The following is a 27440-nucleotide window of genomic DNA, read 5'->3' as shown; positions in this document are numbered from 1 at the left end:
AAATAAAACCTTAAAAAAAAAGAAAGAAATAAAGATAAAAGAAATTCAGAAAATAATGAGTGACAAATGGCTTGATATTTTAACAGAAAATATTAAGGCTGAGTGATTCCTACTAAATATGATTACTATGTAACTAAAACTCAAAATCAATACCTTAAAAGACCTTCAGAAATTCATTGGTAGGGCAGGCCTTTTTACTTTAAAGATGTCTCAGTAGTTGACCATATATATAAAATAGTAAGTAACTAGAAGGATGTTTCAGTAGTTAAATATATATACATATATATTTATATATGAATATACATTATATATATTACTATTATAGATATATACTATTATAGATACATATCTATAATAGTAATATTAGTAAACAGCTAGAGCTTTCCTTTATTCACTACCTTAAACCACATTTATTCTTTCTCTGATACTATATAAGAAAAACAAAATCTTATTTGCTACCCACTTATATTTGCAGGAGCCTTGACCTGTAGGCCCCATTAATATATAACTCATGAAACTACTTCTTCCATTAATATATAACTCATGAAACTACTTCTTCCTCTGCTTTCTGAAAGGAGATAGTTTCACTTGGAAGATTCTCCTCAGCCAATACTTTATAGACTGTGCAGGCATAAATAATATCAAGGCAGTAATAAGTGCTTCCTATACAGGGCAACATGTACTAAGTAATGTGAAATATATTTGCTATATACCTGTGGCCATCTAGAGTCTTTGTCTATGTTTTCAATGTTTGAAAATTGTGCCAGATTTTGAGTCTCTTATTTCCAAAACAGAAGTCAGAACTCACTTTCCCAGCTTCCTTTGCTGGCAATGGGATTTAATATCCACCAACTAACCGCATCCATATACAACATTAATTCAGAAGCAGCAACGTGAGGCGGCAAAGGGAAAAAGAAAAATCCATCATCCTGGTGATAAAGATGGTAGAAGCATCCATCCTTTATAGAAAAACAGGGATGGCACTTCTCACAACTGGCCCCCAGCATTGGTGAAAGCTGTTATGTCAGTATGAAGCTTTGTGGGGGCAAGGCCCGGAGTGTGGTTTGAGCAGTGCTCCTGTTCACCTAACCTGTTTGTTGGGTGTCTTATAGCTTCTGTGAGTTTCCAGATGTCCTTTAATATATTTTTTTTCTGCTTAGGTTAGCTAGAGAATAGATTATGTGGTTTGCAACTAAGTTTTGTATTATACAAAAATTTGGGCCTTAAGCAAACTATGCTTTTATCAACATAATGGTAAAATGATTATCAACTCTTTGCAGACAACCTATCACAAGTGTGGTATTGTGCTAAAGTTATACAGGAATAAAAGGGAAGGGTAGGAAAGGCAGCATAAGCCAGATCTCCCAGGCTGAGTAAGAAGATGGGACTGTGATTCTAATCTTGAAGGGAAGCCGTTAAGGCAGGGCAGTGAGTGACATAATATAGTTTACTGTGCAAAAAATCATTCTCTTACTATGTGGGAAAGAGTGAAGCGGGAAAGCAAAGTAGAAACGGGAGCAACTGCAAAACTATTTTAATAAAATTAGATTCAGGATGGTTGCAGTGGCAACAGAAATATGTGCACAAATTCAGGGTGCATTGGCTAATAGGAGAGAAGATACTTAAGTGTTTCGTTAATAAAAAAAAAATGCAAGTTAAAATTATACAATTTCCTCAAATTAGCATAGGTTAAAAATGGCTAATACAAATCCTGATGAATATGTGATTGAGGGAGGCACTCATAAACCTCTGAACGGCAATTTGCTATATTATCCATCAAAAGCCTTAAAAAGCTTTTAATTTTTGACTTAGTAACTAGCACATTGTCTCATATTGTTAAATGAATTAACTCAACTTTCAGAAAATACAGTTAAAATTAGGATTTATGCTCAAGGGTGTAAGTGTAGCACACATTCATACTTGCAAAAAATTGGGATATAATCTAATGTTCAACTCTTAAGGAGTGGTTGAATTATAGCTTATGATAGCTTATGATAAAGTACTAAGCAAACTTTAAAATCATGTTTATTAAAACAAATAAAATAAAATAAAATAAGTAAAATCGTGTTGATTCACGAGAGACTCCTAACTCTAGGAAACGAACAAGGGGTAGTGGAAGGGGAGGTAGGCAGGGGGTTGGGGTGACGGGGTGACTGGGTGACAGGCACTGAGGGGGACACCTGATGGGATGAGCACTGGGTGTTATACTCTATGTTGGAAAATCGAACTCCAATACAAAATATACAAAATAAAATAAAATCATGTTCATTAACGAACGGGTTTCAAGATAAGGTGAAAAATGCCAACATTAAAATCTTACAAAATTAACAGAGAACAAATAGTACTAGAATTCTTTCCCTTTTTTTCCCTTAAGTTTATTTATTTATTTAAGTAATCTCTACACCAAACATGGGGCTGGAACCCATGACCCTGAAATCAAGAGTCACAAGCTCTTCCGACTGAGCCAGCCAGGCGCCCCTAGAATTTTCTTTTGTTTTCATGCTGGTATGTTTCGATAAGAGACCTGAATGGGGAGAGCCAGCAAATAATTGGTAATAAAAATTTAAAAATCAAAAAAAATTTAAAAATCACTACGTGAATCTACAATCAAAACTCAACACACATGCTCAGAAAACTCACTTATGTTCAACTCCTTATATATTGTCTGTATCGCACAGTATTAGTCTTTTGCTGCCTTTGGTACTAAAACAAAAACAAAAACAAAAAAAAAAAAAAAGGAAGCAGGCAAGTTTCGGTTTTGTGGTTGTCTTAGTAATTTAAGAATAAACATGCATATTCAAAGTCTCTTTGTTACTCAGCACCCAGACAGTATGTGGCCCTGAACAGGAGCTCAAGAAATATTTTGAAGAGAACATCACTAAAAATAAACCTTCCAGTCCCCAGCTTATCACCAAAGAAATGTAAAACATCAAAATGGAAGAGGTACATAAAAGTAACCGTGATAGCGATCATTTATAAGGTCTTGGGTGGCTACAATGGACCAGGCACTGGGAACCATCCTACCCCGCCTTATCTTTGATCCTCGGAATAATCCTTCCCTGAAAAATTTACTTTTCCTATTTTAAAATCAGGAAACAGGTTCAAAACAATTAGGTTTCAACTCAGCTCTTCTAGCGTCTAAAGGTACCTAGACAGGACACGCAGTTTCTGTGCAATGATCAGAAATAAGCAGGGTGGGGTTTTTTTGGGGGGGGGGGGTTGTTAGTTTTACAGTTTCTTTGCAATGATAAGAAATGAGCAGGGGCTTCTTTTGGGGGGAATTGTTTTTTGTTAGTTTTACAGTTTCTTTGCAATGATCAGAAATGAGCAGGGGGTTTTTTTTGGGGGGGGGGGAGTTTTTTGTTAGTTTTACGAGACGCACAGGCAGAGGGAGAAGCAGCTCCCTGCGGGGAGCCCGGTGCGGGCCTCGATCCCGGGACCCCGGGGTCACGCCCTGGGCCGAAGGCAGGCGCTCCCCCGCTGAGCGCCCCGGGCGCCCCGGAAGTGAGCAGGTCTTTCCACAGTGCTTTCTCTCCCCGGTTCTTTCGGGCTTCCCGGACTTCTCCCTGAAGCTGCAGCTCTCCCTCTGAAGATCCCTGCCTTCCGGGCCGGCCCGCAGCAGCCTCGCCGCCCCGCGCCGCCGCCCTCGAGGGTCACGCGGCAGCTGTCGGGGCCTCCGGGCCGCAGCCACACTTAGGCCCGGGGGCTCGCCCACCCCGCTTCGCCCGCACCACGTCGGCCCCGCCTTCCAGCCGCGCCCGGCCGACCGGCCCTCCCCCGCGGCGCGGGTCCCGCCGACTCCAAGCCCGCCTCGGACCCGCCTCGGCGCGGGAGGGGGCGCGGCGCCGGGCCGGTTTCCACGACAACCGAGCCCCCGCCCCCTTCCGTCTCCGCCCCCAGCGCCTCGCCGCTCCGCCCCTCCCCCGCGCCCACGCCGTGGCCAGCGCCGCGCCGCGCCGCCGGGAAGAGGCGGAAGAGCCGGGTGGGCCGCGCGCCCTCACCCCTCAGCGCCTGGTGCATGCCTCCGATGCCGCTGTACAACTCCAGGACGCGCAGGGGCTCCATGCCCTCGCCGCCGCCGCCGCCGCCTGGGCGCTGGGCCTGCCCGCTCCCGTCCGCTCCCGTCCGCTCCTCCCTCCGCCGGCCCCGCGCCCTCGCCTCTGGTTCCGCCGCATTTGCGTTCCGCCCCTCCCGCCGCTCGGGCTCAGAGCGCCTCCGACAGCGCGCGCCCCCCCTTCCCGGGGGGCTGGCCGGGGTCAGCGAGGGGACAGCGGGCACCTAACAATGCGGGCTTCCCGGGACCTGGCGAGCAGCCTGGTTGGGCTCCTCCTTCCTCCTCGAGCGCATTCAGGGACCCTGGAAGCAAAAACGAGTCGGAAGCTCAGGAGAGCGGCACAATCCACCTTTGGCGCCAAGCGAATGGACGCGGGCTGGAATCCGGAGCCAGTCGTCTTGCAGGCACACTGCTCCTCCGTCTCTCGGAAGCCTTACGTGCGAGCGGCGAGCATGCAGCACGTGCCGGGTGCGGGGCGGTGCGGGGCGGTCAGGGCGTCGGGGCTACGGGGACGGCCTCCTCCCGGGAGCCAGGGCGGGGAGGGGGAGGGGGAGACCCGCGCAGGGCTCGCTTGCCTGCCCGTGACCCGGGCAACCGCGCTGTAGCTCGGAGCGATCCCGCACCCGCGATCCGCCGTTAGTAGAACGTCGGAGTCCTCAAGCCCCTCCACGTGCGAGGCCTTTGCTTCTCCAGGATGCTCCAGCCACAGGCTGGACCACAGAGTGAAAAAAGGGCCACGTGCACGCGAGGAAACGATCTCATTGTGCGGCGTCGGGTTGTTCCCTTCACCCCCCACATGTTAACTTTTGTTCGGAAAAATCCGGGAGTACCCCTGGTCGTGAGTGAAGAACTGGTCTGTTAGAAACTTTCCATGTGTGCTCAATGTAATACTATAAATAAAAGGCTACCCCATCTGAATTATGGATCTGATCCATTTTGGTGTTTCCTATGAAGTTTTTTGTTTTTTTTTTTTCATTGTCAATGTGTCCCGGCTTTTCAATGTTTTGTTTTGATTGGCCACTTACATTGGATAAGAAAGGTGGCAGAAAGGGAACAGAATCTAAGCCCTGGGGGCCTTGCGGATAACTGGCTGTGTGACTTTGCACTGACCTGTCAAATAAAAGGGAAGAAAGAAGGAGATATGATTGCTTGGGAGCCCTACAGCTCTTAAGATTCTATAGCAGAATAGTTTCTGCAAAATCAGTCCTGATATAGCCACGTTAATTATCTGCTAAAATTGGTATGCTCTACATTTTTGTAAATCTTCTTTAAGCAAATGTACTCTTAAACCAACTCAATTTCTAGAAGTCACATACTAATACATATATGATGCATTTTCTAGTATTTATTACATAATATTAGTACAATAAATATATCAGTACATATAAAGGGAGCTACAGAGTCACAGTGATGTATATACAGTCAACCAATATAGTAAATAAACCTAGAATCTGTTTAGAATTAGTACTATAAAAATTAATACGACCAAGGATCTCACCCTGAAGTGGGCAGGGGGGGGGGGGGACAGGCCAAAAATATTGGAAGAGTTCATGGAAAATACCAATTTCCTAAGAGAAAGGGACACAGATCCCCAACCCCACACAGTTCACGCTGATACTTTAAAGGGCCTTCACAATATGGCCCCAGGCTTATTCAGGAACTGTTTCCTCCTTTCTTCAGCTCTGCTGCAAGCTGCATTTGGTCAGCACTCCCCAAACATCTTTCGTGTCTAGGTTTCCCTGCTTACATACCTCACTCACATTCTTTACGTTGCCCAGAAATCCTCGCCTTCTCCCAGACCGACCTAGTGGAACCTTCCTACTAGACTCCCACGCTAGAGACCCCGACTTGTTTGAATCCCTGATCCATGTCCTACCAGTCTTCTGAAATACAGATCCACCTGTTCCTGTCATGAAATCCTTTCAGCTCTTCCCAGCCTTTTACCTTATATACCACATCATCTCTTTACGTAGTATTTCCTCTGTAAGGCTTATCACATGTGAGAATCACTTTAAGAATGAAATTTTCTCCATAATCATAATGTATGACCATCTCCATGGGAGCATCTATAGACATAATGCCCTGCCCCTGGATGAGGTATACATCCGCTTCCAAACCCTGGCACAAATTGCATGATTTGGAGGTGCCATAATCAGGAGTAGTTGAGGTGGAAGGTAGGATGGGCACATACAGAGAACATGAAGATACATATTGATTACTCTTTGCCAAAGTGAATCCCAAATGTTCATACAGCTTTCTAATCCTACAGTTTTCCATAAAGTTATCTTCAATGCCATGTCCAGTAGAGCTTATATTCCAATCACAGATAATGCACTTTTTGCAAATACACTTTTAGGATATTCCATGTATTTTCCCTCAAAACACAGAAAATGCACTTGTAAAGAAGCACAAAATGCCAGTTAGTACCTGGCACATATGAAGCATATCAGAAATAATTAAGGAACACAATATAACTCTAAGGGTATACTAAGTAATAATAGCATAGCTCAATGATTTCACAGCTCATTGTATAACTTGAAATCTGATGATATTTTATTCTTCCTCTCCTGCCTGTCATGTCACTGATCATTAATATCTTACAGAACTAAACAAAGTCTGCCAAATGTTTAAAATACTTTTGGCAATCATCTTTGAGTTTCCATGATCCAGGCCATTCTTTATTCCCCAGTGAAACGTGATGTGGATTCTTACATACGCTTGCTGAAGGAAGAGAATACCCTGTTTATGCAAATTTGAGTAGCGAATAAATTACATTCTGGTTTCACACAGAAAAAGAAAGGTCTTTATGAATCGCACCGAAAATAAAAAAGTAGTCATATGGGAATAAATTGGCAATAAACGTCCTCAAGAGAGGAAATTATATTCAGAAGAAATTTGAATCAGAAAGGCCCTGAGAGTTCATCTATCACTTGTGAGCTCCCACTTAATTCAAGAAGGCCTTTTAACCACATCAGGCACAGCATCAGGCCTCCGTTATGATATGCTCCTGGGCACAGCATGCTTCACAGAGTGAGGTGTTTGGATGAAGAGCTTGAATTAGTAGAGAATCCTTCTCTACAGTGCCCTAAAATCCAGCTCCTTTTAGATTTGCCCTCTGCATTGATTTTGAGGAACTGTCCCTCTTGAATAATGAATTTCACTGTGATTAAAACTGCAAGCCTGAGAGCCAAAGAGTGTGAATGGGAACTATATATTGGCTGCTTCCCAGCTATGTGACTTTGGGAAAGTCACTTACCCTCTCTGAGCCTGAGCACACATCTAAAATGTGTAAAAATGGGACATGTGGTTGCTATGAGTATTGAGTGAGAATTTAAAGCACTTAGTCTGATACCTGGCACAATATAAAGGAATCTTTAATAAACAGTATCCATCTAATGACATTCCTAAGTGATGCATTCTCAGTCCCTTCAAGTGTGTCCAGTAGCATTATTCTGACCCCTGGAATTTCTCATGCTCCTTGGAGATGCTGGTGTCAGGAGCCATCACTAAACGCCGGGCCTTAGACAAGCTCAGGTCAGCATGCTACAGAGTGGTACTTACAGCCACAGACTTCTAAGGGCCCGAGAAGAGTTTGTGATAGGAGTCCAGGAGTGGCCTGGGTTGGGAGTAGTATGTATGAGGTGGCATATCTGCAAGCCATAGGCTTGACTCGGGGGTACTGAGCCCAGGAGCATTGGCAGTAAGAGAATAGACAGTAGTACACATAGAAACACAGCACCCTCCGCCCCAGGACTCCCACAAAGACCATGGTAGCTCAAAAGCGGAATCTACAGGTGTGGCAATTTTAGGGAAAACTTGTTAATGACCTCACCCAGGACGCACCGGATGCCTGAGTTGCTGAGACAAGGGGTGGAGTAAGGTGAAACCATCCCATCACTCATTGACTCTTCTCTGTGCCATGCACTGAAGAAATATTTAATTTAAAATGCTTTTATGGGGCGCCTGGGTGGCTCAGTGGTTAAGCGTCTCCCTTCGGCTCAGGGCGTGATCCTGGGGCTCTGGGATCGAGTCCTGAATCACATTCCCTGCAGGGAGCCTGCTTCTCCCTCTGCCTATGTCTCTACCTCTCCCTCTGTGTCTCTCATGAATAAATAAATAAAAATAAAATCTTTAAAAATAAAAAATGAAAAAATAAAGTGGTTTTATATGTAAAAATCTGTAACCTAAACCATTAAAGTGCCAATAATAAAGAACAACTAGCTTGGGAATCCCTGGGTGGCTCAGCTGTTAGCGCCGCCTTTGGCCCAGGGCCTGATCCTGGAGTCCTAGGATCGAGGCCCACGTCAGGCTCCCTACATGAAGCCTGCTTCTCCCTCTACCTGTGTCTCTGCCTCTCTCTCTCTCTCTCTCTCTCTGTCTCTCATGAATAAATAAATGAAATCTTAAAAAAAAATAACTTAATGCCTTCTGGTCCCTGAACATAAGAATATTTTACCAATTCTATTGATTCCCCAGAGCTACATTATCCAATGGGAAACCACCAGCCATATCAGCTGATTTAAGTTTAAATTAGCTTAATTAACATAGAAAACTTAGTTCATTAGTCACACTAGGCATGCTTCAAGGGTTCAATAGCCACATATGGCTGGTGGCTATAGTACTACTCAGCAAAGAGAGGACATTTCCATCATCATAGAAAGTATTATTAGAGCTGCTTGAAAGTCAGTCTCTCGAAGTCATGACCCTACTGGGTAACCCATCAATAAATGGACAGGGTTGAAGTGTGCATCAACGATCTAATTATCATACTCGGAACACTGATTTTAAATAAATGCCCTAAAGACAGAGAGTAAAAGGAACTCACAGAAAAGCAAAATTGTAGCCAAACATTTCAAATCTTCCTCTGGTGTCCGGTCACCTTGTTCACAGACTGTCACAAAAGAAAAGACGCAGGAAACAGCAGGTATGTTCTATTAATGACAAGACAAACCTCCAAGAGAAAAAGAACAGATGGAAAATGATGAACTTCACGAGGTCTTGAAGGAATAATACTTTTGTGAAGTATATTCTAGTGACTTCCGATTGTAAATATTATCTTACACTTACCTCAGAAGAAGAAAAAGAATAAATGCTTTAAGAAAAAGAACTAGAATCATGAGGAATTTTTTTTAAGATTTTATTTATTTATTCATGAGAGACAGAGAGAGAGAGAGAGGCAGAGACACAGGCATAGGGAGAAGCTAGCTCCATGCAGGGAGCCTGACACGGGACTTGATTCCAGGATCCTAGGATCACAAGCTGAGCCAAAGGCAGATGCCCAACCATTGAGCCGCCCAAATGCCCTAAGGAAATTATAGATTTTTCTGCTGTAAAGCATAGAAACCATGCAGTTTACCTTATAGCTTGCCATCCTGAAGTACTCAGTCACAGATTTTGACACTGATTTTTCTTTCAGATAATTATTTCTGAAATTTCTACTTTAAAAAATGCTGCACAGTAAATTTTTGCAGATTAGATTTTAGTTAAATTAGAGATAGTGGCGTTGCCTGTCTTTAAAACTGCTCTCCTACACCAATGGAAATTTAGAGCTGGAAGAAATCTTAAGGACTATTTCCCAGTGTTTTTCCAACTATTTTTAGATACAGAACCTTTTCTTCAAACAAAATCTCATCTAGACTCAGGGGTGAGGGTGAGGTAGAGTGGAGGCCCACGCACGCGTGCACACACACACACACACACACACACACAGATGTTCTATTGCTGAAGCATGGATAGTAGGGGGCCCAGAAGCACACCAGATCATCTCCCCTGCCCTCACTCACCGCGGTAGCTGCCTTGAAGTGACCCCAGGTGATACTGATTTCACCAATCTTAGTTTGACAGGTGAAGACACGGAGATTCAAAAAGATGAGAGAGGTAACTTGCCCAAGCCCACAGCTAGATGAAAACAGGAGATTTTTATTCGGGTGTCCTCCAAAGGTCTTTCCAGGGCCGGCTAGACCATAACTTGGAAGAGAAAATGCTTAGTAGGCTCAGCTGTCCTCTGCACCCAGATGGAAAACCGAGAGTCCAAACTAAAGCAGCCCTGGTTTCTAGAATACATTGCTTCCTCAGAACAGGTTGGCCTGAGGAATGAAGGCAATTTTTGAGCTCTAGGAAGGTCACCTGAGCTGCTACAGCAACGCATTTTGTAAACGTTAGACAAAGAGGTTAACTCTGCTTCACAAAAGAGAGACAGCCTCCAAGACTCATTATTAAAACTTATAACAGAGTCTCAGCCCAGTAATTCCTACAAAGACACCTTAACGCAGTTCAAGGAACATAAAGTCCTGAGAATAAATGAGTCAAATGAATCTAATACTTTCTTCATCTATGAAACAAGGGTAATATTTGCTAGTAATGTAACTGTATTTAATCAATAATTAATTGACACATATATATAAAGAGAAAAAGAGACAGAGATAGAAACTCAGTGATGTGCCTAGAACAATAAATACTGGTTTCTTCCCCTATCTGAATAACTCATAACAGAAGATAGAATCCATCCTTTTACATCCAATTACATAACAGAGAATTATTTTCCTGGTATGCTTTCAAAAAGGGTATATTACCAAGAGACTAATTTGCATATTCTCTAACAAGATGTCTCTCCTTATTGTTTTCTATACCAGCCTTCATATTTCAGGTGGGAAAACAAGACCCAGGATGGGAATAGAGGAGATAAAAATGATAAAGAGCTGTGATTATTTTGCTCCTTTTCTCTGCTAATTCACCAAACATTCAGAACTATCTGAGGTAACCAAATCTCCCTAACCAGATCCAGAAAGGCCAGGAAGAGGGAAACGTTGTGTTCTCACACACACATAACATACACGCTCCATAAAACCCTTCATTCTTCTTCACTGCCTTTTTTTTTTAATTGTTATAGTTGTCAGTACTGACAAACTAAAATTCAGAGAAAAATCAAATAAAAGGATTTCTCACCCTACCCTTGCTCGTCAAGTACTAGTCTAGATACCAACAATATCACTTAGGATCATTCTCATAGGATCCAATGGTGATAAAAATAACCGAAAGGCAACAGCATTATTATTAGGTCTATTCACTGCAAAATAAAACAACACAACTTTGTGTTTATTTAAAATTGTTTAAATCTTTCAAAGTCACTTCAGTAAATATTATACAACACAAGTACCACTTACCCCTAAACTTTCTGTTTGCACTGGGAATGCCCCAAAGGCATGAACCCAGCTATTACAGAGTTACTAACTCCTGAAGATTGAGACTGAGTCTTTCATTTCCATCTAAGGTAATCACTCTAAAGTTAAAATATAGTACAAATCTCAAAGGGATTTGTTCTATGTTTGGTCATTCAGAGAATACAGAATGACCAAAATAGACTATATTTCAGTGAGTGGCAAAGTATGTTTTAATAAAGTATGTTCTAATAATAGTATCAATCATAAATGATAACATAGGCCTGTAAATTTCAAAGAACTAAAAAAACATTTCAAAGAACTTTACGAATGTTTAAAATGCTCATAAATCCATTTAGGCCCTATCAGTTTTTCTCTTTTAATATTCAGGGTTTATTTTTGTTTTGTCATTTTTTTTTACAAAGAATCAAAAGGAGAAAATTCTGTGATTGGCTGATTGTCACATAAACAATACTCCCCAGGTGAACAAGTTTATTTACAAGTCACAGAAGCACTCTTTTAAGAGAAGAGAAATCAGGAGATAGCACCAATTAAAAAAATCTGGAAGATATCAAAGAATAAATGGAAGAAGAGAGCTGGTATATATTTTGAAGGGGAAAAATCACATTAGGAGTTAAAAATCATTCTGGTTAGGAAAGAATGTCAAGAATCTGCATTGCCTATCTTTTTTTACTCCTTTTACTGTAGGGCTCACTCCAAGAATAGGGTGGGAAAAGAATGCAACCAAGGGCAGTATTTACATCTCCTTGTCAATTCACGGTTTGAAAACGCAAAAGCTTCAGATTGCAGTTCCATCATATTACTTGTTCCCTACAGAAGTGAGACATTGCTATTTGGAGTGAGAAAAAATATTTGGAAAACTACTTTTTTGATTATTACCAAAAGTGAAAGAGACCTAATAGACATAACATCAGAAATGCCCAGAGTACGGAAAGCCCAATCCAACTGTAAGAGGACCATTCTTTCTCTGTCTTTCACTACTAATAAGATATTTACGCCCATCACACATAATCTGGAAAACAGGAAAATGTATTTTAAAAGAAAATTTTAGAAACTATAAGAGATAACTATGGCTAAATTTTAGTATTTGTCTCTACAGACTTTGCACCAATTCTATTTTACCAAAATCATACTCTTATTGCATCTGTGTTCTCATCTAACATTTTATCACAACCAGTTCAGTATTTCTGTCAGAGGGATATATCATCTTTTTCCATGACGTATTTATTTTTCATTTTTTTTCTGAATGTTTTAAATAATGCATTCTAGGGGAATCCCTGGGTGGCTCAGCGGTTTAGCGCCTGCCTTTGGCCCAGGGCACGATTCTGGAGTCCTAGGATCGAGGCCCACGTCAGGTTCCCAGCATGGAGCCTGCTTCTCCCTCCTCCTGTGTCTCTGCCTCTCTCTCTCTCTCTCTCTCTATGTCTGTCATAAATAAATAAATAAATCTTTAAATAAATAAATAAATAAATAAATAAATAAATAATGCATTCTAATTCAGAGGGGTAAAGCAAATTACAAAAGTAAAAAAAAAAGATACATCTTCTAAAAAAGCCTTGATTCCACCTTATACCTAAAAATCAGCCACTTTTAACTGTTTGCTGCATATCTTTTCTGCCTTGTTTCTGTAGTACCTAAACAACCATAATTTCTTTTCCTAGTCTCCCAGTATCTTCTACTTAAGAAGATCCAGTTTTTTCCTACGTGAACAGTGCAATGAAATTATTACACATAAATATTCAAATGCTCTGATGTTCTCAGTAGCTGGAGCCTAGAAAGGGGGGTTATACTAGGTAAAAGACATAATTATTACCTAAGTTTTTGATGCATTTCCAAAACAATTACGAGCCCATCAGCAGTGGCTGAGAACACTCACCTGCTATATCTTCATGAGCAAGTGCTGTCATTTTAAACCTTTACCAATCTTATGGCCCCCAAAATTAGTGTGCTATTTTTATTTTCCTTTTTTTATTAACACAAGGATGAATTATCACAAGTTTATAGGACATCTGTAATTTTTTCTTTTGTCAGTTATTTGTCATATTTGTCCTTTTGCTACTGGGATAATTTGAGCTGCTGACTCTATGACCACAATTTTATTTTTGTTGCCATAAAGCTGTCAACCATGTGTGTTGTAAAAACACTTCCCAGTTCATCAGTTTCCACTGGATTTAGTTTATAATATTTTATGACGCAAATGTATTTAATTTTCTGCAGTCAAGTATACATAGTTTTCTTTTGTGATTTATCCAATGTCTTTTTAAGCCCAGGAAGTCCTATACTTAGAAAAAAAATGAGTTAAATTCACCTGTATGTTCTTCTTTTCCTTTAAATTTCATTTTAAAAATCTATTTTGGAGATCCCTGGGTGGCGCAGCGGTTTGGCGCCTGCCTTTGGCCCAGGGCGCAATCCTGGAGACCCGGGATCGAATCCCACATCGGGCTCCCGGTGCATGGAGCCTGCTTCTCCCTCTGCCTGTGTCTCTGCCTCTCTCTCTCTCTCTCTCTCTCTCTGTGACTATCATAAATAAATAATAAAAAAAAAATTTTTTTTAAATAAAAATTATTAAAAAAAATCTATTTTGATACAGTATGCAAGGTGAGGTTTTAGACGCGAATTTTCCCCAAAATACCAAGTTTCCCCTTCCACAGTGGTTTGTAATACTTCCTCTTTCACACACTATATTCTAAGTTAGTATCATCCCCATGGGGACTAGCCCTTCTTGGGATACAGCTGCTATTCCTGCAGGCACCACACTCGCAAATACTGGAACTTTGTAATACATTTTTACACCTACTAGGAACCTCCAGAATTCCCCTTCTTTGGCACACATTTCTTAGCTATTCCTTCCTGTTCTAAGCTCGTTTTGATATCTGCCCCAGATTTGGTACCAGCCACTCTCTCAGCTTCTTTTACTGGAAGAATGGCAGCGATCAGAACCCCAGCACTAGAGGAGTAGGTCAGATGTTCCACACAACTTCTAGCATTAGGGAGTGTGATACCAGGGGCAGTCTAGACTCTTTCAGGTTTAGAGAGGAGCTTTTTAAAAGTTGCAAGTTCATCTTGATGCTACGAATTTATTTTTGTTATTTTTTAAAGTAAGTTCTTAAGTAAGCAACCCAAGATCAAGAGTTGCAAGCTCTTCTGACTGAGCCAACCATGTGCCCCTCAATGCTTCCAAATCTTTAAACCTTGCTAAAACACATATACACACACACTTTGCTATGTCTACAGTACTGCTCGTTGTACATTTCCCTCCTCTCCAGACCTCCTTCCACATTACCATCCTTGCATTCATCCACTTTGATACACCATGCAGTGTGTTGCCACACTCGATCCTGTTTAAATTACGGTGTTGTACAAAATTTAGAAGCGCCTCTTCCTTTCTTTCCTTTTTGACACTTGCCTCCATATCCTCAAACTGGCTCAAAGTTGACAGGTCCAGATATTCCTCCCAAGTGTCATCATCTCCTCTGAGCACATTCCCAGATATCTGGAAAGAAAAGGAAAGAAAGAGACAAGGAGAACAGAGAAGACAAAATCAAAAGACAGGAAAGAAAAGGACACTACAATATAAGGCACCTGGTCTTGCCAATGTTGTTCTCATATACTTAAAAAGTCATCAAATAAAAAGTATTTCAATATTAAAAAATAAAATATTGGGCAGCCCGGGTGGCTCAGCAGTTTAGCGCTGACTTCAGCCCAGGGCCTGATCCTGGAGACCCTGGATCGAGTCCCACGTCAGGCTCCCTGCATGGAGCCTGCTTCTCCCTCTGCCTCTCTCTCTCTCTCTCTCATGAATAAATAAATAAAACCTTAAAATAAATAAATAAAATAAAATATTCCTCTTGTTTTTCACAACTAGGAACCAACATACAGGCCTTGCTTTATTCTTTAATTCAGATTAGTGCATGTTTTATTATGATGACGATTTATTTTTAACCATGGGAAATTTTAGTACAAAATTCTTATATTTTAGAAGTCCTTTGGGTGGATAGATGCATAGATGGGCATTTAGTCGTTATCTCAAGGTTTCTCTCTCACGCCAATCAAGCATATTTGAAAAAATAACCAAATTGATATTAAGAGTTATTAGACAAATATACCTAACATGCCCAATTTTCAAATTCACAGCAATTTTTCAAAGGTCCATAAAATATCCACAATAGTACCTAGTATCTACAAAAACACCAAAAAGGGAGGCTTGGACTTGACATTCCAAGTCCAAGTCCATATTCTTAGTGTACTTAGATAGCTAATTCCAGAACTACCACGAGGCAGTCACAGACATTTTGGGTCTGAGTTCAGAGCTGCATCTACTTTGTACACATGCATCCATTTATGAGCTTTCACACTAGAAAACATTATGTCTGAAATAAAAAATAATATTTAAACATAATATATACCATTTTGTTCATCTCAAGATGAGTTTACTTAAATACAAGTGGGAGTTTAGGATCACATTACAACTGATAAAAGTTAACATTTTTCTAAATTTGCACACATTTAAAAAAATTTTTTTAAAGATTTTATTAATTTATTTGAGAGAGAGCACAAGCAGGGGAGGACTTACATAATCACAAAATAAATAAAATGATAAACAAAACGATGATGATGATGGTGGTGATAACAGCTACCACTTTCATTTCATACTGCTTACTACACGTCAAGTACAGTTCCTAGTGCCTTATATATAAGTAACTTATTAAATACATGAATTAACAGATTAATAGCAAGCATGTATCAAGTTTTTATTTTATTTTATTTTATTTATTTATTTGAAAGAGAGCTCAAGAGCATGAGCAGGGGAAGGGGCATAAGAGGAGAGAGAAGCAGGCTCCCTCATGAGCAGGGAGCTGATGGGGGGCTTGATCCCAGAACTCCGGGATCATGACCTGAGCCAAAGGCAGACGCTTAACTGACTGAGCCACCCATGTGCCTCTGAACATCATTTTTAAACACATTTTAGGGATACCTAAAAGGAGCAGGTTAGATGTTCCACACAACTTCAGGGAGCCTGCTTCTCCCTCTGCCTGTGTCTATGCCTCTCTCTCTGTATTTCATGGGAATAAATTTTTTAAATCTTTAAAAATAAATAAAGAAATAAATAATGAACACATTTTAGCTCCCAAACAATAACATTAAGTCAGCCCCAAGATTGACAATGTAAGCTAGGAATAATGTAAGCCACTTTAAAAAAAAAAAAAAAAAGCTGCCAATGAGAAAAAGACTAAATATGAACATCTTAAAAAAAAAAAAATCTGGGCACCCCCCGTGGCTCAGCGGTTTAGCGCCGCCTTCAGCTCAGGGTGTGATCCTGGAGGCCTGAGATCAAGTCCCACATCAGGCTCTCTGCATGGAGCCTGCTTCTCCCTTTGCCTGTATCTCTGCCTCTCTCTCTCTCTCTCTCTCTCTCTCTCTCTCCTCTCTGTGTATTCTCATGAATAAATAAATAAATAAATCTTTAAAAAAATATTTTTAAAAAATCGCTCACATTGAAAGCTTTACTTTGGGATTACTTTGGGATTTGGCCATTCATGAGGGTCAAACGTTGACCCTCCAGCATGGACAAACCATGTTTCTCCCTGGCAGTGCCAGCAACTTTGGGATGATGGTCTGAGAGGTCAGGGCATTCCCAAAGTGATCCTTCCCCCTTTTAACTTTGATAGGAATAAGTTTCAAGTAAAGTAGCAAACAGTAGAAATCACATTCCAAAGTGAATGCAAATATAATGCAAAGTTTTCAAAGGCAAACTTCCAGAAAGAGTTATATAACTCCAACAACCATCTATCTACCCATGTTGAAGGCATAAAAGAGTTGGAGATTACAGAAGAGGAAAGTTTCTCTTTTTTTAAAGATTTGTTTTATTTTATATATAGAGAAAGCACAATCACTTTCAAGAGCACGAGATGAGGAGGGGTAGAGGGAAAGAGGAAGCAGGCTCCCTGCTGAGTGGGGAGCCCAACACGGGGCTCCATCTCATGACCTTGAGATCATGACCTGAGTTGAAACCAAGCGATGGACGCTTAACCAACTGAGCCACTCAGGCACCCAGAAGAGGAAAGTTTTTTGGTGAAAGTTGCCAGTGTGCTATGTGGATTGACCTTCCCCCCAGGTCTATGGAGCTGTTTGCTACTGTTCTCAGGCCCAACGCAAACAGCTTCAAAGGACCATCCTGGGAGTTTAAAACTGTAACCCATCCTCTATCTTCTGAGTCCCAGAAGATAACGTATTTCCCTCAGACCAGATCTGAGCCATACAAGGGAGAGCTTGCTGTTTTATTTTTTATTTTTTAAATATCTTATTCATTTATGTGACAGAGAGAGAGAGGACACAAGCAGGGGGAGCAGTGGCAGGCAGAGGGAGAGGGAGAAGCAGGATCCCCACTGAGCAGGGAGCACTACAGGGGGCTGATACCAGGATCCTGGGATCATGACCTGAGCCCAAGGCAGATGCTTCACTGACTGAGCCACCCAGGTGCCCCAGCTCCCTGTTTTATTTTTATTTTTATTTATTTTTATTTTTTTTACCGTGGTCTAAGAAGCATTTTCTTTATTTCTAAATTTTATGTAAACTCAATTAATTGACATTTAATGTATTATTGGTTTCCGAAGTAGACATCGGTGATTCATACGTCTCATATGACACCCAGTGCTCATTACATCATGTGCGCCCCTTATTGCCTATCACCGAGGTACCACATTCCTCCACCCACTTCCCTCTAGCAACCCTCAGTTTGTTTCCTATGATTACGAGTCTCTTATGGTTTGTCTCCCTCTCTGATTTCTTCTTGTTTTATTAAGAATTGTTTTTATTGAATTGAAATTCACATAACAGGGACGTCTGGGTGGCTCAGCAGTTGAGCGTCTGCCTTCGGCTCAGGACATGATCCCAGTCCCGGAATCGAGTCCCACATCACCCTCACCGCAGGGAGCCTCCGTCTCCCGCTGCCCATGTCTCTGCCTCTCTCTCTCCCTGTGTGTCCCTCATAAGTAAATAAATAAAATCTTTTTTGAAAAAGAGTACCACTCACTGGCATTAAGTAAATCTGCAGTATTGTGAAAACGTCACCTCTACCTTCTTAACAAAACATTTTCATGAGTTCTTTTTTTCTTTTTTCATGAGTTCTAAAGGAAATCTTTTTTTTTTTTTTTTAAGGAAATCTTATACCCATTCACTCCTCACTCCCACCTGCCCCCAAACCCTGGCAACCACAAATCTACTTTCTGATTTTATGGGCTGGCTTATTTTGAATATTCATATGAATGGAATCACACAATATATAACCTTTTGTATCTGGCTATTATGTGCAGAATAATGATTGTATTATTTTTTAAGGATTCCATTTATTTATTCGAGAGAGGCAGAGATATAGTCAGAGGGAGAAGCAGGCTCCCCACGGGGAGCCAGCTCACTGTTTTAGATTCTGTGGGAGGATGAGCCCCTGGAATGAAGTATAGAGTATACTTCTAGCAAAAAGAAGCAAAGAGTATACTTCTGAATGACTTCTAGGGGCTGTGGAAGACCAAATACAACTGCATTTCTGCATGCTAAGGGCTCTTTGAGAGAGACATCCCAATGGTGATAAGTCTCCAAAGATGCACCTGCTAGAAAAAGGGGCCAGTTTTAAGCATATGCCAAATGGAGAAATGTAAGCTCTAGATCACAACAGTACTTGTCAAGAAAGAAGTTTTTATCTTTCTCATCTCTTCTCAATGAGCTCTAACCCTGAAGCAGCAAGAGACCTGTTAGTAAGGTGGGAAAGGGGGAGGAGAAACACTTAGTAAAGAGAGATCTAGCACACCCATTTCCTTGCATCCAGCACACTCAAGCCTAGAGAGGGAAGACGTGTACCTTTAAAGCAAGATTGAGGGGATCCCTGGGTGGTGCAGCGGGGGATCCCTGGGTGGCGCAGGGGTCTAGCGCCTGCCTTTGGCCCAGGGCGCGATCCTGGAGGCCCGGGATCGAATCCCACGTCGGGCTTCCGGTGCATGGAGCCTGCTTCTCCCTCTGCTTGTGTCTCTGCCTCTCTCTCTCTCTCTTTCTCTCTCTGTGACTATCATAAATAAATAAAAATTTAAAAAAATATTTAAAAAAATAAAGCGAGATTGAAACTTTGACTAGGTAGACATGCAGATTATAAATCACTACAATTAATTTTATTAAAAACAATCAGAGAATTGTTTGTTTGATTTAATGAGAGTGACCAGGAAAGTCATGGGACCTGCTGAATTTTAATTTGCAAAATTATCAGGCCATTTCATAAACTGCCCCCTTGTTGTTTTATTTTCTCTATATTGCCCTTGACTTTTAAGAAACATTGCCCTTCTTCATGCTATGCTTTAATAATGGTAACAACAGGGGTGCTTGGGTGGCTCAGTGGTTGAGCGTCTGCCTTCAGCTCAGGGCATGATCCCGGGGTCCCAGGATCAAGTCCCATATCAGGCTCCTCACCTCATGGAGCCCGCTTCTCCCTCTGCCTCTGTCTCTGCTTCTCTCTCTCTCTCTGTGTCTCTCATGAATAAATAAATAAAATCTTTTTAAAAAATAATGATAACAACACTAGCAAACCATATTATTTTTGAGTGCTTACCCTGGTGCCCCACTACTATCTATTTTATATACATTTCTCACTTCGTCTTCATATACCTCTATATTCTTAATACCTCGTTTTTATATACAAGGAAACTGAGGCTTATTCATAATTTGGGAATTACCCAGGGCAGCCTGACTCCAGAATCTGTCATCTTTCCCCAAAAGAATGAGTGAAATGTAGCCTCTCAGTTCAAAGGACAAAAAACATTAGGCTTGCTTTCTTTAATAAAACATATGTGCATCTCCCTCATTTTATGACAAAACGAAAACATTCCACCAGACGAGAATTTGTAGAAAAGTAAACATAGCTATTTTTTGTAATCATAAAATCTGCTGACATACACACTTATTCTGAAGTCCTGGATGTCATTATGTCAACAATCACGAAGCTTCCTCAACAAAGACATAAAATAACAACAATCCTAACAACAATATCCGAAATGTGTAATGTTTGACTTTGATAAGCTGCATTTTCATATTTTTTTAAAGATTTTATTTATTTATTCATAACAGATACAGAGAGAGAGGCAGAGACACAGGCAGAGGGAGAAGCAGGCTCCATGCAGGGAGCCCGACGTGGGACTCGATCCTGGGTCTCCAGGATCACGCCCTGGGCTGAAGGCGGCACTAAACCGCTGGGCCACGGGGGCTGCCCTGCATTTTCATATTTTAATCTAATTTTATTCTCATAGCAATCCTGAGTAGGTATCATTAATGCTGCATTTTTGTTGAGGAAACTAAGATGAAAAGCTTTGAAAAACTGTGATTGACTTCACATAAAAAACTAATAGATGGGGTGCCTGGGGGATTCAGTGGTTGAGCACCTGCCTTCGGCTCAGGTCATGATCCCAGGGTCCTAGGATCCTGAATCCTGCATCGGCCTCGCCGTGGGGAACCTGCTTCTCCCTCTGCCTGTGTCTCTGCCTCTATGTGTGTGTGTGTGTGTGTGTGTGTGTGTGTGTGTGTGTCTCAAGAACAAATAAAATCTTTAAAGAAAAGCAAACTAATAGATGACACAGCCAGGACTAAAGGGAGTATATGTCAAAGGAAAGTTGAAATATCAACCCATTTTTGTATCACCTCCTAAATCCCTCTTCACTGTCAATATCTGTATTAATCATTCTTCATCCTTAGGCTTCACATTTTTTGGTCATCAAATCACTTCACAAATCCTCATATATCCTGAATCTCTGACTTCATTCTGATGAGATCATGTGTGGCAAGTAACAACAAATATGGTTTTCAGATGCAGAAATGGAGGCCCCAAGGTCCAAATGAGTTGGTGAAGCCAATGAACCACTAGAATCTTATGGGATTTTCCAAACTTGAGTTGAATGTATGTTCTAATACAGAAAGGCATGCTTTTCCTCATGAGAGATTATTCGAGACTTTCAGAACCATGCCAATGTTCACAGGACCCTAGTCATCCGGATCGCCCTTCTCTGAGAAAGCAAAAGTTCTTGCAGGGAATCAGTCCGCCTAATTAAATTACAGGCCTTTTATTTTTTGAATTCTAAAGCTAAAACATTCTTTTCTATCTGTTTTTCATTTCCTCTTAAACAGACTCGTAAATGTCCCCACTCTCCAAACACTATATTTTTCATACTCTTCATGGCCACAGATACTAATAATTCACTAGCATAGTGGTTCTCAGACTTCAGCACTCCTCAGAATCATCTGGAAGTCTTATTAAAAACCAGATTCTTGGGCCTCTGCTCCAGAGTTCTGACTCAGTCAATCTGGGGTAGGAACCGAGAGCGTTTCCAAAAAACACCAGGTGATGTTGATGTTGCTGGTCTGGGTACCACACTTTGAGAACCACTGGGCTAGCACGTCTCCCATGCCCCCTTAAAGGGAGCCCACAGAAAAGGGCTCAGCCTGCTAAGGCTCATGGATCGCACAAATGGTGCTCCACACCCTGGCCTCACACTGAAGGCTTCTATCTGGAGGGGGAAAAAAAAATCGTTGTCATGACTCATTGTCTTTTTCAAGCTTTTCCAGCCACAAAATTAAAAACAGAAGAGGGACAAATTAAAAGCAAAATGAAAACAGTTAAATTTTAAGACTTACAGACTTTCTGGAGTTAGAACAAAAGATATAAAGATGATCCAGGTGAGCCCTATACTGACCACACTAAAAGTTGGCATCTCAAAGGTTACCAGGCAAACCCAGAGCCTCCGTAACCAACCTCGAAAGCCCAATCACATGGGCTTGGCTCCCAGGTTTCCTTTTCAATAGTAAATTCCTCCATAATTCTCCAAACACATTATTATTGGCCTACAACTCTTTGTATTAACTCCCTTCTTCTACAACTTCTCTCCTATTGTTTAACACAGCAAAATATCAATTATTGATACTGTTCCAACATCCAGCAGGTAGATGGATAATCTGAAGAGAGAAGCTGGCAAAAGAATTTCCTTCGGGTTTCTTTATTTCTGTTATTATCATCTCCAGTCAGCTCTCCATGGAGATTTTAATCCCATTTTTCTTCTCCTTGGGGAAAACTAAAGCATTTTAGGTTACAGTATAAAATACTTTAGTGTGACCAGTATTTTCAATAGCAGTGTCACATCAAATAATAATAAGTAACTGACAAGAAATGTTAATATAAGATATAACATTTTTGCTTAGAAAATATGCTTAGTTCTACATTTAATAGAGCAATATAGTGCAAGAACTACTGACCTTTTACTCTGATCACCATGAGTCCATTAAATTTCAAAACATGGGCCAGCCAGTGAATAATATGCTACTAAGTGATAAACTCGTGCCATCCAAATGTAGCTTTTTCTGTCCAGTCCAAAGAAAAAGGAAAACAGAAGCACAATGGTAAGGTCACTAAATACACAGATTTTGAAAGAAGTCGTTCTGTATGAGCATGAGTCACCAAAACTACTTCCTTAGTGATAAAAGTTGCCTAAGTAACCCAGATGCCTTCCTATGCTAAGAAGTACATGGGCCGTGTATTCAGTTTCAAACCCACTAGTCATTTCCTTTACTTAATTGCTAACTGCTCTTCCCGGCTACATTTTGGGGCCTGTGTTTTATGCAGTAACCCAGCAACTAGTTATTATGCTATATTTTATCAGGGAGAGCAAAACAGTAGACTTCACATTTCCATGAATATCAGAGTAAAAGTCACCAAGGCACTGTGACTTTGCAGTGGGGTGGAGAGTACATTATGAAAACTACTAAACTAGATCTTGATGTGGCGGCATGAAGACACAAGACTTAGAGACAAAAAAAAAAAAGATTTAGCAAAGGAGAAAAGTAGATTAGCTGCCCTCTGAGTGCAAGGAAGGTGCTTCTTCATTTCTTTGTCCTTAGCGCACAACTGAGAGCCTGGCACACATTAGGACTCAAAATACATTGACTGAAGAGGATCACTGGTTCTCTTCAGAATAATCCAATCTACTAAGTAATTGGGCCACTACTAAATTAGGATTTCACTGGGCTTTTTAACACTTCTGCGCATTCTTTTCCCCTTGGATCTACAACGGGACTGTGATATTTGTTACTCTTGCCCTCGTACATGTGTGAAGGATGCTCTATGTTAAAACAGAGCTGGTGCTGATGAGCATTACTTGGAAGAATCTGATATGCAAAAGCAGTGAGATTATTACTGCCCAAGGGATTTTTTAACTGGGTAGTAAGCTTATATGTATCCTTAGTAACACTGTTTAGTTTGGCCTTGAGAATCTTGGCTGTCATGTAACTCACGGAATCTCTCATATCACAAAACTCTCCCATAATTTTTGGCCCGGGGAACGGTTAGTACCCTAAATGTTAATAAATCTCCCTAAAACTCAAACTAATAGAGAACGAGGAGAAGATGTTCTTCTTTACAGAGGCTCTGTGTTCCAAAAATTTGGTTCATTTCTTTTCCACTAGCAAACGTGGTTGAGGATTTTCATTCATGTCATTTTATGCAGGAGTTATACACTATCACTACCAAATCATCTTGGTGGATTGAGTCAGAATTAAGAAATGAGATCTCTACAGAAAAACCCTAAAAATGTCCACCAGCATCTTGATGATTCATCACGGGCACCAAATTCTCTGAATCAAAATGGGTCCTGTTGCTACATCAGAACAGGGCGGGGGAAACAATTCAAAGAGATAGACAGATACCATGATAAGAATGCCAAGGAGACTTGGGGATGTCACCAACAGTGGTACAAGAATACCGCAACATGTGAGGTACCACTGTACAGTGAAGTTTAGAGTGTGGGACCTGGAGCTGGAAGTTCTGGGTTCAAATCCCAAATCCAAGCTATGTGAGCTTGAGTAAGTTACTTAACTTCTCTGTGTCTCAGTTCCTTCATATGCATAATAGGGGTGTTGTGAGGATTAAGTAAGTTAACACATGGCAAATACGTGAACACTGGGCATACAGTAGGCACTCAATATATGCAAGGTCTCATTATGATTACCATTAGCTTTCCTGTGGGGGCCAGACTCCAATTTTAGTAATGATATCATGGTATGCCTGGTTACCATTATCATTGTTTAGAGCTCACAAATCGTGGACTGTGAAAACCAACCCAGAGTCAGCAAAACAAAAACCCTGATCTTGACATGCAAATCTCTCTGCACTGCATTCTGCTCACACGTGTCTAAACTCCTAAAGTTCTGGAGATGACAGATGAATACATTACAGTCGTGTATCGGAACAATTTTTTATAATTTATGATATGGAGAAAACATATTTAATCTATATTAAGCTCAAGTTCCATAATATTTTTGTAGTGACTCCATATAACCATATGATTCACATTAGAGGGCATATTTCTAGTGCTTAGCTAATTAGAAATATAAAATCTTTCTCGGTATTTTAGAAATCACTGCAGTAGAATTACGGAGAGGGCTGCCAATCCCCTTATTCTGCTACAGTTAACTCAAAATAGTCTTTCTTAGTCACTTCTCATCATTTTAATGAATTTTCTTAATCTTTTGCCTCGTATTATCATTATGCCATCTCATATTTGCTCCCACTTGCATTTGGGTTACTTTGATTTATGTGTTTATTGTTTTTCTGATATTTTGTCTTTTCATTTTCATTTCTAACCTCTACAGATCATAATGATCTTTGTCAGCATACATAAGGGTCAAAGTTTGGTGGGGCATAAATCCTGAGTTTATCACACATATCCAAAAATAAATGTAATATTCAAGGTTCTGAAAAAAATCATTCTCACTGGCTAAATGAACATGATATAGCAGAGCTAAAACATCTCCACAGTTTTTGAAAGATTGATTAATTCATTAATCAATTTTGAGATAAGTGGGAGAGAGCTCTTTTATTTGTCCCAAATATACAGGAAAAATATTATGGCTATATGTAATAATCAATGTATTTCCATTCCAACTTTACAGGTTGCCATAAAGAAAAATCAGAATTTTTATAAATTTCTTCAGTTCTTTAAAAGAAAACTGTGTTATTAAGCCATTATTTTCATTAGACCCATTACTGAAATATCTCCTGAAAGAACTTGCACCACTCAGGAATTAGGGGATCTCCTCAAAATAGGCAGAGTCAATTCCCAGGATGTCAATACCCTTGGAGAAATTTTCTGGCAGTAGCATGACCTTCTCTATCCTGAAAATCAGTAAAAGCATTATAGGGCACGAGTAAATACCTGCTTGTTTTCTTGTGGCAATCTCACTTGGTCAATAACCAAACTCTGAGTGTCATTTAGGTCACTTTCAAATAAGGTCGAGTTTTTTATACCTGAGCGGGTTTCATTTTCTGTTTTGTATCCAGTAAACCAATACTGAAAATCTAGTTTCACATCTGTCTAACATCAACTTGAATTTTTCTGAAGTAGGTTTTTCCTCCATATGTTAATTAACATCTTTTTTCCCCTCCTACATACTTATCACCTTCTCTTTCCTTCGTAGTCGTACACTGTACATTAGATTTCGATGAAATTATAAATATTAGTAGCTCTCCGGGAAACTATGATCCGCTTTATTTTCCCCAAAAAAGCTCCAAAGCGAGTTCTAGGAATTCATCTTTAAGCTTTTTCTCTGAACTTTAGAAACTATTCTAGAAGATACTGAAGAAGTCCACAATTTTACACCAACTGTGAAAATGAGACCAACATAAGGCAATTGATATTAATTCCCGTGAATGGGCTGGAAGCGCCATAAAAGGTAGAACTGCATGATCCAACTTACACCTCGCCTACCTCATGAGGTTTCACTCTATGTAGACTACAGAAGGGAAGATACTTCCAGGTAAGAGGATTTGAATGAATTCCCTTTCACCTCAAATTAATTTCCTCCCTTAATATCTTCCTTCCTTGTACACCACATCCAACCTCTCAGTTCCTATCCAGAAAGCTCTGAGCTGTTTGACTTGCTTGTCTCCTGAGTTCACGACCTGTAACAATCATCCCCCTGTGCCATCCCTGGAGCCCCCAAGGGCGGGCTCTGTTTACCATTCACCTGATCTACGGCAAACAGCCCTCAAATCCAGTTCCTCAATCCATCCCCCACAATATGCCACAACAGTCTTCCTAAAGAACAGCCACAAGCATGTCTTTCTCCCAGTCACAAATGGCAGTGAATTCCCACTGCCCACCACAGTAAGTATAAACTCCTCTCTCTGGCATTTTGTCCTCCAACGCATGATCCCATATTAGCATTGGATTCCCTACAACTGCTCCACAATCCAGCCATACTGGGATGCCTGCTATTCCCTAAATGCCCCCACCCCCGCACACCCTGCCGTCCATGCAATTTTTGCTTAGACTGTTTCATCAGTTTTGAACCTTCTTTCTTTATCAAGCTATAAAAACTGTACCCATTCCTCGAGTACCACCTTTTCTAAATATATTTTCTAGTCTCCCCCAAAGAGGATATGATCATTTTTCCATCTAAACCCACTAGTATTTCATTCATATCTCTGTCAGAGCACTCGCCACATTCCGGTCTGTAGTACAGCTCTTTCTGTGTTTCCTGATCCTTTTACAAGGCTGGGAGCTCCCCAGAGGTGGGAACATTTTCTTCCTTACCTAAATTAACAAGCATTGCAGGCACTACAGGAAACAAGGACACCTATCCGTTGAACGGACTATGAGAAAAGGGAAATGGGGTGTATTCCTGGAACAGAGAAAAGCTTAGGATCTCCCTGAAATTGCTATCTGGTGAGGAGCAGTGGGAAGGATGGATGTGCATAAGTGGCCTGGCTTTCAAAGGCCATTGTTGAGTGCCATGAGCATCAACCTCTTTGGCAGTGAAACTTGTTTCCTTCACCATCTTTATTACAAATTTAATTCCTTCTTTTGTTCCTTTACCTGAGTATTGTCTCTCTGTATCATGTATATACACACACATCTCAGGTCTACATTCCAAGAGTTCACTCCTTCCAGTGTCTACAGGAGTTCCTGGCATATGATAAAGAGTCAATACATGTATTTTGAGTCAGTGAATGAAATTTGTGGATCATAATGCCCTATAGAGATTAAATGCAGTCCTATGTAAAGTGGCACAAAGCTTGAACGTATTAGCACTAGAAATATTAGCCTCCTCCCTCCCTTCTTCCCTTTCTTCCTTCTTCTATGAATTACTCATGCATCGATCCACACATTCAACAAATGTGCCAGGTT

General features: G+C 40.8%; 1 protein-coding gene and 2 long non-coding RNA genes across 6 annotated transcripts in view; all 3 read right to left on the bottom strand.

Moving 5' to 3' along the window:
- TRDMT1 (tRNA aspartic acid methyltransferase 1) overlaps positions 1 to 4267 on the bottom strand; it is a 61119-nt gene extending 56852 nt beyond the window's left edge. For 2 of the 4 annotated variants that reach the window (XM_026015987.2, XM_072749430.1), the window contains exon 1: positions 4002 to 4198. In XM_026015987.2, the coding sequence (XP_025871772.1) occupies positions 4002 to 4065 (64 nt within the window). In that variant the 5' untranslated portion in view covers positions 4066 to 4198. Of the gene's footprint in view, positions 1 to 4001 lie in introns of all 4 variants that reach the window. The other 2 variants (XM_026015978.2, XM_072749429.1) reach the window with 2 other exon arrangements.
- A 2437-nt stretch (positions 4268 to 6704) lies between these two features.
- Positions 6705 to 8964, bottom strand: LOC140597914 (uncharacterized). Its single transcript, XR_011999952.1, has 2 exons — positions 8880 to 8964; positions 6705 to 6793 (listed from the first exon to the last, which is right to left on the bottom strand). It is a non-coding gene; the product is annotated as an uncharacterized lncRNA (long non-coding RNA).
- A 5325-nt stretch (positions 8965 to 14289) lies between these two features.
- LOC140597913 (uncharacterized) lies at positions 14290 to 26547 on the bottom strand. Its single transcript, XR_011999951.1, has 3 exons — positions 22513 to 26547; positions 19087 to 19288; positions 14290 to 14725 (listed from the first exon to the last, which is right to left on the bottom strand). It is a non-coding gene; the product is annotated as an uncharacterized lncRNA (long non-coding RNA).
- Between the last annotated feature and the right edge of the window lie 893 nt (positions 26548 to 27440).

This window comes from Vulpes vulpes, chromosome 2, assembly GCF_048418805.1.
Source record: "Vulpes vulpes isolate BD-2025 chromosome 2, VulVul3, whole genome shotgun sequence".
Lineage (NCBI taxonomy): Eukaryota > Metazoa > Chordata > Mammalia > Carnivora > Canidae > Vulpes > Vulpes vulpes.
The sequence above is the reverse complement of the archived record's forward strand: the minus strand, read 5'-3'. Positions and strand labels throughout refer to the sequence as shown.